The sequence below is a fragment of the Salpingoeca rosetta genome (genome assembly GCF_000188695.1).
Source record: "Salpingoeca rosetta unplaced genomic scaffold supercont1.28, whole genome shotgun sequence".
Classification (NCBI taxonomy): domain Eukaryota; class Choanoflagellata; order Craspedida; family Salpingoecidae; genus Salpingoeca; species Salpingoeca rosetta.
In genome coordinates this window covers 89,310-101,003 of record NW_004754906.1, presented here as the reverse complement: position 1 = coordinate 101,003, position 11,694 = coordinate 89,310, and the positions used below count along the sequence as shown (strand labels likewise).

General features: G+C 56.4%; 4 protein-coding genes across 4 annotated transcripts in view; 2 read left to right on the top strand and 2 right to left on the bottom strand.

Annotated features, from left to right (window-relative positions):
* Positions 1 to 6,503, top strand: part of PTSG_09306 (uncharacterized protein) — a gene marked incomplete at both ends in the record, with an annotated part of 8,281 nt that extends 1,778 nt beyond the window's left edge. The window contains 22 exons of the mRNA XM_004989506.1: positions 9 to 115; positions 324 to 378; positions 599 to 693; positions 916 to 970; positions 1,127 to 1,200; positions 1,402 to 1,509; positions 1,721 to 1,754; positions 1,900 to 1,964; positions 2,160 to 2,239; positions 2,401 to 2,444; positions 2,633 to 2,725; positions 2,885 to 2,977; positions 3,203 to 3,397; positions 3,572 to 3,638; positions 3,776 to 3,929; positions 4,272 to 4,331; positions 4,539 to 4,809; positions 5,006 to 5,121; positions 5,282 to 5,348; positions 5,575 to 5,705; positions 5,943 to 6,018; positions 6,357 to 6,503. Coding sequence (XP_004989563.1) covers positions 9 to 115; positions 324 to 378; positions 599 to 693; positions 916 to 970; positions 1,127 to 1,200; positions 1,402 to 1,509; positions 1,721 to 1,754; positions 1,900 to 1,964; positions 2,160 to 2,239; positions 2,401 to 2,444; positions 2,633 to 2,725; positions 2,885 to 2,977; positions 3,203 to 3,397; positions 3,572 to 3,638; positions 3,776 to 3,929; positions 4,272 to 4,331; positions 4,539 to 4,809; positions 5,006 to 5,121; positions 5,282 to 5,348; positions 5,575 to 5,705; positions 5,943 to 6,018; positions 6,357 to 6,503 — 2,187 coding nt within the window. The remainder of the gene's footprint in view (positions 1 to 8; positions 116 to 323; positions 379 to 598; positions 694 to 915; positions 971 to 1,126; positions 1,201 to 1,401; positions 1,510 to 1,720; positions 1,755 to 1,899; positions 1,965 to 2,159; positions 2,240 to 2,400; positions 2,445 to 2,632; positions 2,726 to 2,884; positions 2,978 to 3,202; positions 3,398 to 3,571; positions 3,639 to 3,775; positions 3,930 to 4,271; positions 4,332 to 4,538; positions 4,810 to 5,005; positions 5,122 to 5,281; positions 5,349 to 5,574; positions 5,706 to 5,942; positions 6,019 to 6,356) is intronic.
* Positions 6,504 to 7,149: 646 nt separating this feature from the next.
* On the top strand, positions 7,150 to 8,590 carry PTSG_09305 (uncharacterized protein; the record flags this gene model as incomplete). Its single annotated transcript, XM_004989505.1, has 1 exon — positions 7,150 to 8,590. The coding sequence occupies one exon, from the start codon at positions 7,150 to 7,152 to the stop codon at positions 8,530 to 8,532; it is 1,383 nt and encodes a 460-aa protein (XP_004989562.1). The 3' UTR covers positions 8,533 to 8,590.
* A 314-nt stretch (positions 8,591 to 8,904) lies between these two features.
* PTSG_09304 (fukutin) lies at positions 8,905 to 10,871 on the bottom strand. Its single transcript, XM_004989504.1, has 2 exons — positions 10,084 to 10,871; positions 8,905 to 9,978 (listed from the first exon to the last, which is right to left on the bottom strand). Exons 1-2 carry the CDS (start codon positions 10,864 to 10,866, stop codon positions 9,109 to 9,111), a joined length of 1,653 nt encoding a protein of 550 aa, XP_004989561.1. The 5' UTR covers positions 10,867 to 10,871; the 3' UTR covers positions 8,905 to 9,108.
* Positions 10,872 to 10,973: 102 nt separating this feature from the next.
* Positions 10,974 to 11,694, bottom strand: part of PTSG_09303 (uncharacterized protein) — a 4,897-nt gene continuing 4,176 nt past the window's right edge. Inside the window, exon 10 of the mRNA XM_004989503.1 lies at positions 10,974 to 11,617. Within this exon, the coding sequence (XP_004989560.1) occupies positions 11,381 to 11,617 (237 nt within the window). The 3' untranslated portion in view covers positions 10,974 to 11,380. The remainder of the gene's footprint in view (positions 11,618 to 11,694) is intronic.

The following is an 11,694-nucleotide window of genomic DNA, read 5'->3' as shown; positions in this document are numbered from 1 at the left end:
TGAGTGAGAACCTGATTGAGTTTACGCAGTATGTGGAGACCCGCCAGCGCGAGCTGCTCAACGCGGGCGTCCGCAACAGAATCATCGTCGCAAACGAGGCGCTTCGAAAGACAAGGTGTGCAGCGCTGTTGTATGTGTGTGCTGTGTGGGTGTGCTGTGTATGTGTGTGTGTGTGTGTGCTGTATGCTCTCTCTCTCTCTCTCTCTGTGTGTTTGTTGCTGTGTGTGTGTGTGTGACGGCCTCTGCGTCGGCGTCAACAACTCCTTCGCCCTCCTCACCTCATCTGCACATCTGTCCCATTGTCCTCCTCCCCATCGCTGCAGCCCGCTGCTGGTCACCTCCCTGCGCACGTACATCGGCAACAAAGACAACGAGCAGGTGAGCACGCAAACACCATGCTCTTCCTCATATGCGCTTCTCCGTGTGCGTGCGTGTGTGTGTGTGTGTGTGTGTGTGTGTGGGTGGGTGCGTGCGTGTGCGTGCGTGTGCGTGCGTGTGCGTGCGTGTGTGTGTGCTTCCCCCCACTGCTCACATGTGTGCGTGTGCGTGTATGTCCTTGTGCCCCTGCGTGTTGCCACTGCCTGTTGTGGTCCGTCAGGCAAAGGCGTCGCGCAATTACGCGATTGAGGAAGCGCTCAGCGCTGTGCACGACATCATCATGGGCGTCAGCAACACCGAGGGCGAGGCAGCAAGGTCGAGTGTGTGTGTATGTATGTGTGTGTTTATGTGTGTGTATGTGTATGTGTGTATATGTGTGTATATGTGTGTGTCTGTGTGTCCAGCAATATCCTTGCGCTTTTGACCGTTTGTGCGAGATACCATGCTTCTCACATGCTTCTGACGTGATTGTCACGTGATTGTCACGTGCTTCTCACGAGCTTCTCTCATGCCCGCTGCTGTGTTGTGGGAACGCAGGGAGGAAACATCCAGCAACACATACTGCCAGACCTTCGACGAAGCAATGGCAGGGGTGCGCCCACACCTCGTTGTGTTTGGCTTGCTTGTTGCCCAACTCATGCCTTCTTCTCACGGTTCTCCACATGATGGCAAGCTGCACATCCACATGCAACACACTCACCGTCACATCTATATTGCATCACATCTGCCATGTTTGAAACGCGTTTAGTTGCATGCCGTGAACGTTGCTCCCATGGATCCGCAGGAGCTGCACACCGACATTGAGAATGTCCTTCAACATGCGTGAGTCATTGGCGGCAGCTGGGAGTGGGCCGCTGATAAAATCCATCCTGTACAACGGGAACGTTTTGGGTTGCCTGCACGCATTCACGCATTCACACAGTACTCATCCCTTCTCGCTCATTGCATCACGTTTACTGCCTCTCGCTGATCCCACACCTCTCTCTCTCTCTCCACATGAAATACAAACACACCAATCACCAGTGAGGACGTGGCCGAGGCGACCAGCAACCCGCGCCGTGCTGAGGTTGTTCGTGCGGCGCTTGGCTCCCTTCGCAAGAGCGCGGACGCGTTCACGGCCGCAGCCCCCGCGTGAGTGCACGTGGCGATGGGAGTGGTGGTGGTGGTGGTGGTGGTGGTGGTGGTGGTGGTTACATGAAGCTACGGCACCGCGAGGCACGTGGATTTGTTATTGTTGCGCCATTTGTTGTTGTTGGTGTTGCTGCTGCTGCTATTGTTGTTGTTGTTGTTCACACGTGTTTTCACCCGTGTCTTTGCTCCATATGCGTTATGTATACACTAGTGAGAAGCCAGATCTTGCTGCCCAAGTTCGAGAGGTGAGCAACTGTGGTGGTGCGCGCGCAGTATGCCACCTTCGATTGCGTTTTGCCATTCTGTACTTGCTCTTTTCTCTACATTTCTCGTCTTTTCACACATTCTTTGGCATTGCCACCACTGCTGCTCTCGCGTTTGCTGTGACAGCACATGCAAGGCCTGGACCAGGTGATTCGCACAGCCATCGCCGAGCAAGTGGCCGACGTGGTCATGTGAGTGAAGTGAGGGACTCAAAGAAACAAAGTGTGTGTGCGTGTGTGTGTGTGTGTGTGTGGGTGTGGGTGTGTAAGCATGTGTGCAAGCACATGTGTACGTGCAGATGTAACCGCGAGCATGCACAAATCACACAACACATCCACGAGTACCACTACCCTCTCACATGCCGCTCTTCTCTGCATATTTTGCAGTGAACAAGAGAATCACGAACCGTCGACTGAACTTGTGGCCAACACCACGCGTGCTGATGAGCCACCAGAGCACTTTGAAGGTACACCAATCAACCCCACCCCCTCAACTGTGCCGTGGCTGTAATTGCACGTGTGTGTCCTTGGTTGTTTGTGAGTGATGGCTAGCTCGAGACTGTAGGAGCACTCACATCCCTCACACGTCCACGTGCGCCATAATTGCGTTTGTTTTGCTGATGCACAGCTGCTGTCAAGCGCTTCCACGATCGCACGCAGCACCTGCTGAAGGTGCGTCGTTTGTCGCACAATCACGTGTGCATGTCCGCGGCTGTGATACGCACACATTGCTCAGCTTCCAGCAAGTGCTCACACGTTCACCTTGGTACTCTGCCAATGTTTGCATTCATTCTCTCAAACCTACATCATGCACGCATACACGGTAACACGTCCACATGCAACCATATCGCCCTGTTTAGGCCTCTGAGCGCATGGCAAGTGTCTCTGACGATACCCGTCGCGTCAACATCATCAACACGACCAGCAAGCAAGTCGACAGCTACGCCAAGCAGGTCAGTCGCTGGCTTGAGCTTGTGTGTAAGCGTGTGTGTGTGTAAGTGCGCATACGTACGTTCTCTTGGTGAGAAGGCGATGTGATGCATCTCATTGCCACCTGCCCAAACACTCACGCTGACATTGCATTGCGATGGCTGGTATCTTGTGCACTGTAGATGGAGGCTGCTGCACGCGTGGTGCACTCCAACCCGCAGGACGAGACGGCCCAGCAGCATCTCGCCTTGATCAAGCAGACGCTCGAGCACAGGGTTTGTTCCACTGCGTTGTCAAATCGCTGTGTGTGTCTGTGTGTGTGTGTGTGTGTGTGTGTGTGTGTGTGTGTGTGTGTGTGTGTGTGTGTGTGTGTGTGTGTGTGTGTGTGTGTGTGTGGGTGTGGGTGTGGGTGTGGGTGTGGGTGTGGGTGTGTGAAGCCGAGGTTGTTTGGTTCTCACCCGCACGTGTGTGCGTGTGTGTGTGTGTGTGCGCGCGTGTAGACGGACCTGCTGAAGGCGACTGTGTCGTCGATGGTGGATGCGCCGCGTATGGTTGCTGTTGCCGGCGAGAACACGCAGGTGCACCTTGACCAGGGCAGCGCTGGTGCTGCTGCAGGCAACACGGAGGCTGTCGAGAACGAGGTGGCTGCCGTTGACAAGCAAGTCCACCTCCTCGTCAACGTCGCCAACTCGGAGGTGCGCAGTGTGTGTGTGTGTGTGTGCGTATGTGCGTGTGCGTGCGCGTGCGTATGTGCGTGTGTGTATGTGCGTGCGTGCATGTGCGCGCGTGCGTGTTTGTGTATGATTTTGGTCCTACTTGTGATACTGCTCACAACTCTCTTTGGTGTTGGTCTGCTGATTTGACGACAGGTTGAGAACTCTGAGGATCCTGATTTCCGCACCCCAATCGACAAAGCAAGCCAGCATCTGCAGCAAGGTACTTTTGTTCTTCTGCATGACATTGCTGTTCTGACTGCTGGTTTTGCTGACACACACACACACACACAATCATGGGTGATGTGAAGCTCACTCGTGTAAACACACACGCACACACAACGCACGTACACGTGACAGTACATCCGCGCGCGACTGCGGACCTGCGTGCGTGGGCGGCGGCACCAAAAGACGACAAGTGCCGTGTGGCGGCGACGAAATCAAGCACCGACCTCAAACGCGGCATTCGCAATCTCCAGCTCGCAGTCAAGGGCGAACCCGTGCCAGAGGAGAGGTAACAAACGCAAACACGCAGTGAGGCCTCGGGGTTGATGTTCTGAGTCGGAAATGCGATGTAAGCGGGTGCATGGGCACAAACACGCACACACATGTACACACACATGTACACACACACACACACACACACACACACACACACACACACACACACACACACACACACACACACACCACACACACACACACACGCACACACACACACACACACACACACACACACACACACACACGCACACACACACACACACACACACAAACATGTACAAATACACAAACACACCGTGATTGTTCTGATGTGTGTGCGCGTGCGATTGCATCAATGTGTTGATCATCACAGCACCGCCACCCCCGACGATGACACCGGACCCGATCTTGCCGAAACCGTCGACCAGTTCCAGTGCGTGTGCGCCTGCCCTCGATGTTCCTATTTCTGCTGCTGTTGCTGTCATGTCGCCGCTGCACCATCACCGCCTCTGCCTTTGGTCGCGCTGCAAAGTACACTTGGTAACCGCAACGGGCGCCCAACACACACTCGTGCGTTCACACGCAAGGGTTTCGTTTTCTTGCTTGTCGTTGGTTGTTTGTCGCGTTTTCGTGCCTGCAGGCAAGAGGCGGTTGCGCGCGAGCGTGGTGGCTTCTCCGTGTCTGACGGCGAGGAGAGTGATGGCGAGGTGCTGGAGAAAGCGAGCAAGCCGGCTCAGCGCAAGAAACCTGCACCCTTGGCGGTACCCACGCAGGCACCAACAGCCACCGCGACCGCCACCTCGTCCTCGTCTGCGCGCGACCAGCAGGAACCGCCCGCGACACCTGAGACGCCGCACACTCCAAGACTCTCCGTCTTTGAGCAGAAGAACCCGCCTACAGGACCCATTGCTGTGCGTTCACGTGTGTGTGTTTGAGTTCGTTTGATTGTGTGTGTGTGTGTGCATAAGTGTGTGCGCATATGTGTGCAAAGGTGTACATATGTGTACATATGTGTGCATATGTGTGCATATGTGTGCATGTCGCCTTCCACGTGAGCGAGCACAACGTTCGTGGCCTAATGCATCGAATGTTGCTTGTCGTGTCCAGGTTGCTGCGTTCTCGCTGAAGAAGGAGACGGACCGCTGGTCTGAGCGCAAGAACCCGATTGTGACGACCGCCAAGAGCATGGCCGAGCAGATGGCCTCGATGGCAAAGATTGCCAGGTGTGTTGAAGGGGGTGTCCACGTTTTGCCTGTGTTCTCCATTTCATCTCGATCTCGTTGCGTGGATGGAATACTCCACAATTGAGAACACACACGCACACGCACGCATGTACGACGTTGTTGCTGAGCTGATGCTTGGTTGTTGTTTCGTGCTACACAGCCACGAGGAGGATGCGCCAGCCGTGCAGTCACCAGGAATCAAGGGCGATATGATCGGCACAGCAAAGGTGTGCTATGTGTGTGTGTGTGTGTGTGTGTGTGTGTGTGTGTGTGTGTGTGTGTGTGTGTGTGTGTGTGTGTGTGTGTGTGTGTGTGTGTGTGTGTTTGTGTGTGCAATGCAAGGCAAGTGTCAGAGCTTGTGTGTGCGCGGATTTCCCTCTTCGACGTGCCTGTCGTGTATGCAATCCCGATTGAACTGATGATGTGTGAGTGTTGTCCAATTGTTACCTGCAGGGCATTGCGGAGCAGGCCAAGAGCATTCGCTTGCAGGCGATGGATGTTGCTGAGAACTGCTCAGACAAGCGCCTCAAGGCCGATCTTCTGTATCTCTGCGACCGCCTTCCAACCATCTCCACCCAGCTCAAGTGCGTTTGTGGGCACGTACACGTGTGTTTATGTGTGTGTATATTTTGTGCGTGTATTTTGTGTGTGTGTGTGTCTGTGTGTGTGTCTGTTTGTGTGTGTCTGTTTGTGTGTGTGGTCGATATACTTCTCTGCTGGTGTGAAGCTGTTGCCATCACCACCCGCCCTTCCCATTCACGCGCACGCACACACGCACGCGCACACGTGTCACTTCCTCTGCATTCATCCATTCCGTCCAGGATCATTGCGTCTGTGAAGGCCGCATCGTCTTCGCAGAGCAGCGATGCAGACGCCATGCTCATCAAGAACGCTCAGGTGCGCTTTTACCACATGCTGTGCATGCCTGTGCAGTTTTGCCTGCTTGCCGCCTCTTGCAGGCCTCACACATGCCCCCCCCCCTCTTGCACGCCCACGTCTTTCTGTGGACAACAACAACAACAACAACAACAACTTAAACAACAACAACAACAACAACCACAACAACAACAACAACAACTTAAACAACAACAACAACAACAACAACTCAAACAACAACAATTTAAACAACAACAACAACAACTTAAACAACAACAACTTAAACAACAACTTAAACAACAACAATCTTGTTGGTTTTACCCTTACCCAACTTGGTTTTGTTTGTGTTTGCGTTGCAGAACCTGATGGACACGGTGCAGCGGACGGTGCGCGCGTGTGAGGCCGCGTCGCTCAAGCTGTTCACCGCCGCCGCCAACACGGCTGTGGCTGCCATTAAGTGGCGCCGCAAGACGCACACCGCGCTCGCTGCCCCGCCAGCATCTTAGCCTGCCTCGTTGGGGGTGTCATGACATGCCACGTCGCTGTTGCTGCTGTCTGCCGTTGACGTTTCTGTTCCTGCTCGTGGTTTGTGTGTCTTTGTTTGCCGTTGCTGTTGTGACTCTTTTTCTGTTTGTCGGCACCACAACAGTCACGGTCGTGCTGCTTGTTCCCTGGACGTGTTGATGTGTTGATGTGTTGACGTGTTGGTGTGTTGGTGTTCACACACATATGCGAATACATGCTTCATTCGTTTGGTGTAGTCATGTCAAAAGAAGAACAAAAAGAAGAACAAACGTCCACAACTTTTCAAAATGCCCAAAAAGTTGTGTTGCTGCGTTTCGAGGCACCGAAATGGCTCGAATGCCTGCAAGGAATGGCATGTTCGCGATGCATGCGACCTCCGTTACCGTGAACAACAAAAAAAACTGAGCTGCGAGAGCGAGCACAAGCAGCGTGCACGCACACACACACACACACACACACACACAAGCACACACAAGCACACACAAGCACACACAAGCACACACAAGCACACACAAGCACACACAAGCACACACACACACATACAAGCATACACACACACAAGCACACACATACAAGCAGCGCACGCACTTTCCATCACCCTCTCCCCACCAAGCAACCACTGCCAATATGGCTGTGCGAACTACGTCCAGTTCACCCCCACCTTGTGTGCTGCCGGTGGTGGCTGTGGTGGCGCTGATGCTGCTGCAGTGCCTGGGCACAGCGATGGCTGCGTCCTCGTCAGGCTGGGTCGATCTGCGGTTCAACGCAAGCTTCCCGCTGTACATGCACACGGAGGATTCGGCCAACTGCAAGCTCATGACCGCGCTAGTGCTGGAGCACATGCACGACACGCTCGGCCTCAAGTACGAGCTCTTCTCTGCCGTCTCCTGCCACGCAGCACCCACCTTCTCGTCGACAGTACCGCCACACACAGGCGCAGACGCGCCTCCCTCCAGTGCTCCGAGCACTACGGCGCAGCCGCTGGTGGAGGTGGAGCTGCAGTGCGGGAGCGCGTGTGTGGCGGCGATTGCGGCGGCGCGGACCCCAATCTGCGTCGTGTTCCGTGGCGTCACCCTCTGCTCCCCGGGCGTGGCAGCCATGTCCCAATCCAAGGATGACAGCTCCTCTGCCGTGTCCACAGCGGAGCTGCCGAGCGCCCGCAACGCGACGGAGCCGCCGCCCGAGACCTCTGGCCCATGGCGCCTGGGCGACAACCCAACCGCGGTGGCCATCTTCTGCGTGGTCATCGTCGTGGTTGTGGCGCTGGCCACCTACGGTGCCGTGCGCATGAAGTTGGTGGCGCGCAGCCAGCGCCGGCGACAGGTGGTGCGCAGGGCATCTGCGCTCCCGCTAATGCGCAGCGACAGCCAGATGAGTGAACCCATGCATCGCTTCAGCCGCCAGCCATCGCAGGAGTTTGTCCGCCTTGCTCGCGCCAGCGTCATGCGTGATCGACAGCGCGTGGGAACCCTGGCCGGCGTCCCCGAATACGACGAGTACGGCCACACAGACTCGGTGGCATACTCCGAGATGGGCTACTCCGACGCGGCCTGGGACAACGCCAGCCTGGCCTCCTCCAGCATGCCATACTCCGACGTCTACTCCAGTGCATACTCAGACGCATACTCCACGTACGCCGCAAGCGCCGCCACTGATGCAACCCACATGACTGCACATGCAAGCACAACAACGCCGGCACCAGAAGCATCATCATCATCATCAGCAGCAGCAGCAGCAGAATCGCAGCATCAACGTGTTGCTGCGCCACGGCCTGCCAGGGCATTTGTGCCGGCCTGGATTCGCGGTGCCGCCCACAAGCTGAGGCGACAGCACCATCCGTCGCCCACCACCACAACAACAACAACAACGCATGGACCGCCGCCAGCACCGGCACCACACCATTCGCAACAACGCTCGGCGCAGCCCCCGACACGGCAGAGGCAAACCTCCAGATTTCGTCTGGGCGACAACGACTACGACTACGCCGAGAACATTGTCTCGGAGCTCTAATCCAAGGAGTGGGTGAGCTTGTGACCGAGTGTGTGAGTGTGTGAGTGTGTGAGTGTGTGTGTGAGTGTGTGTGTGAGTGTGTGTGTGAGTGGGTGAGTGTGAGTGGGTGAGTGGGTGAGCGTGTCAAGGATCTGCGTCTTCAAGACCATCTTGGCTGCAGAACCACACACCGCTTTCCATCTTGCTTGTTTGGTTTTGGACCGCACGCGTGTGTGATGTTGATTCTTGAACTCGTTGGTGGTGTACTGCCTTGAATAAGTTAACTCTGAAAGCAGAGTGTGGCTCACACTGAGCTTGACAGCCAGCATGCGGGAAGGCAAGAAGACGAAGAAGAAGAAGAAGAAGAAGAAAAAGAAGAAGAAGAAGAAGAAGAAGAAGAAGAAGAAGAAGAAGAGATGCACACAGCACAACCAAGAGACGCAAAGAGACATACCATAACGTAACAAACTCACGCACACACAACCAACAGACACACTGACACGCAGACACGCAGACGCACAGACATAACCCCCCCCCCCCCCGCGCACACACACACACACACACACACAGCCGCACAGTCACGCATAGAGTGAGGTTTTAAGACATGGTAAGCAAGGGATTGCCCCAGGCGTCGGTCAAGGCATCATCACGCGTGATGGGAAACTGGCACACGTCGCACTGCACGGCGACCTGCCACAGGGACCGGGGCCACTGCCCATTGCGCTGCACGTTGGGCGGGCTGGCCTTCCAGTCCCAGTGCGTCACAGGCGTCATCCAGTCATCGCCGTAGTTTGCGCGAACGTACGCTTCGGCGTTGCACGGGATGCGCACAAGAAGGTCGAAGAAACGCGTCCAGCACAGGTCAAACGGCGGGAACACGTACTTGTACTTGTTGCCCGTGCGCGCCTGCGTGCCGCCGTTCCACACGCGTTCCACGCCATCGCGCTGGTCACGCTCGTGGTAGAAGAAGAACACGTCCACCTTCAGCTGCTCTCCATCGCGACTCATCTTGCTGAACGAAAGCTCAAAGCCGTCGCTAGGGATGCCGAAGCGGTGCGAGAGACGCAGCCCAACGTCCTCAAACGCTGCCACCATGCCCGGGTCGTAGTCCTCAATGAACATGCCAATGTCGACGTCGTTCGAGTAGTCGATAAAGTCGCACTGCCGATAGTAGCCGAGCAGCGTGCCGCTGCCGATCCAATACGGGATCATCAGCGTGTCCAGCACGCGGCTGACTGATCGCAGCAGGTCCAGCGACAGGTCGCGAAAGTGCTGCAGGCGCGCGTTCCCTTCCCGCTCACCGACGGCAGTGCCGTGGGCAGCGAAGAACCCATCGGCGCGGCGCTGGTCGCAGGACCACAGCACGTGCGACGCCAACGGCTGGCCACCGCGTTGGCCGCGTCTTGCGAGCGGTGATGACGCAGATGTTGCGGCTGGGATGGCTGGCGATGGTGCTTGGTGGCCACGCTGGTGTGGGGCACCATCACGCAAGGGCCGTGTGTTCAAGGGTGTGTGTGCTCGCAAGGCAGCGTTACTGGTGCCTGCAAGCAAGAGGGTTTCGTGCTCAATCACCAGGACAGGGGCTATGATGGTTGTAGGCGCCGTGCTGTGGGACTGTGTCTGCTTCAAGGCGCTCACGCTGGCTGTTTCAAGGGCGTATGTCCATGCAAACGCGGTGGAGCGAAACAGGGGCGTAAACACAAGACACCCAGCACCGTAAGCGCCATGCACGAGGACGCCCGTGCCTGCAGTTGTCATGGATGACCTCGAGGGATTAGCGCTGTTGGGGCGCCTGCTTGCTTTGCCCTGCCGTGCAGAGCGCACGAGAGCGCGTGGCCACTCTTTCTTGGACTTGACATGCCTGAGCTTCACCCCTTGCATGGGCAGGTCGAGGTCTGGATACGTGCGGTCGCCCTTGTCGTCGCCCGTGCGGACGTCGTCGTTGCCATCGCCATCGCCGCGTCGCGCATCGGCCGTCGGTGGTGGTCGTGCAACGTCGACGGTGTGCATCATTGGGTGGTCAGCACGGTTGTTGGCGAGACGGCTGCGCTCGCTGTTTGACGCTGGGGCGCGGATTGGCTGCTCGGCAAACTGAAGGACGGCCGTTGGGCTGAAGGAGCACTCGCGCAAGACCGCCGCAAGCCCGTCCAGCTCCCATGCGTCGTAGACAAAGTGCTCGCACACCTGGGCTTCAGCGAGGTGTTGGGGACGCTGCACGCGGTGCATGCGTGCATGCACCACACATGCGTGGTCTGCGCCGTCACCATCCGCCGCGAGCGGCACGCCAAGAGCGATGCTGCTTGCAAACAAAGCAAGCACAACCACAATACACCCGCAGCCGTTGTTCCTCAACATCGTGTCAGCGCAAGTAAAAGTGCCGTGCGTGATTGTTGTTGTTGTTGTTGTTGTTGTTGTTGTTGTGTGTGTGTGTGTGTGTGTGTGTGTGTGTGTGTGTGTGTGTGGTGCAATGCAACGTACGTGGGTTCTCTGGCGGTATTGTATGAATGACAAGGCACAAGCAAGCGAGCAAGGAGCAGCTAAGCAGCAAAAAGGGAAGACCAAGCAAAGAAGCAACAATGCGGAGCGACAGAACAAGAGACACGCACGCATGCGAAGAACGAGCGAGCATCACAGAGAGCGTAGGCAGAATGAAGACAATGACAAAACACGCAAGGCACCAAGGCAAAAAGGAAAGGGCACAGGCAAGAATGCAGTGGCGCAGTGTGCAGTGCGTGTCCCCCACCCAACAAAGAGGAGAGTGACAGTCGTATTGCACAAGATGACGACGACAACGGCACCAACGGCATGAAACAGCAGCCAAACAGCAGGTGATGTGGCACACGAGCAAAAAAAAAGCCTGGTGAAGTGTCTAGCTCTCGTTCTTGTCGCTGCCATCCGTTGCTTCGGACGCACCCTTATGCTCAGCGCTAGCGCTGGTGTCCGCGCGGCTCTGCTCGTCACTATCCCCGTTGCTGGTGTCATTGTTGTCGTTGTCGCCCTTGCTGTCCTCGGTGCTGTCATCGCCATCTGTCACCTGCTCCACAACAGGGCCATCGCCCTCACCGTCCTCGCCGGGAGACGACGACACCGTCGCGCCCCCTTGCATCTGCGCCATGGCACAAGCGAGGTGGTGAGACGCGTGAATAGGCATGCATGTGTAGGTCATCAGAAGGGGGGGGGGCA

Excerpts from the sequence above, each read along its gene's own strand:
- PTSG_09304 (XM_004989504.1), bottom strand. The coding sequence starts at position 10,866 with ATGTTGAGGAACAACGGCTGCGGGTGTATTGTGGTTGTGCTTGCTTTG. Across the intron at positions 9,979-10,083 it reads CCATCATAGCCCCTGTCCTG|CGTGGCCACCAAGCACCATC; the intron begins GTGATTGAGCAC and ends GCCCCACACCAG.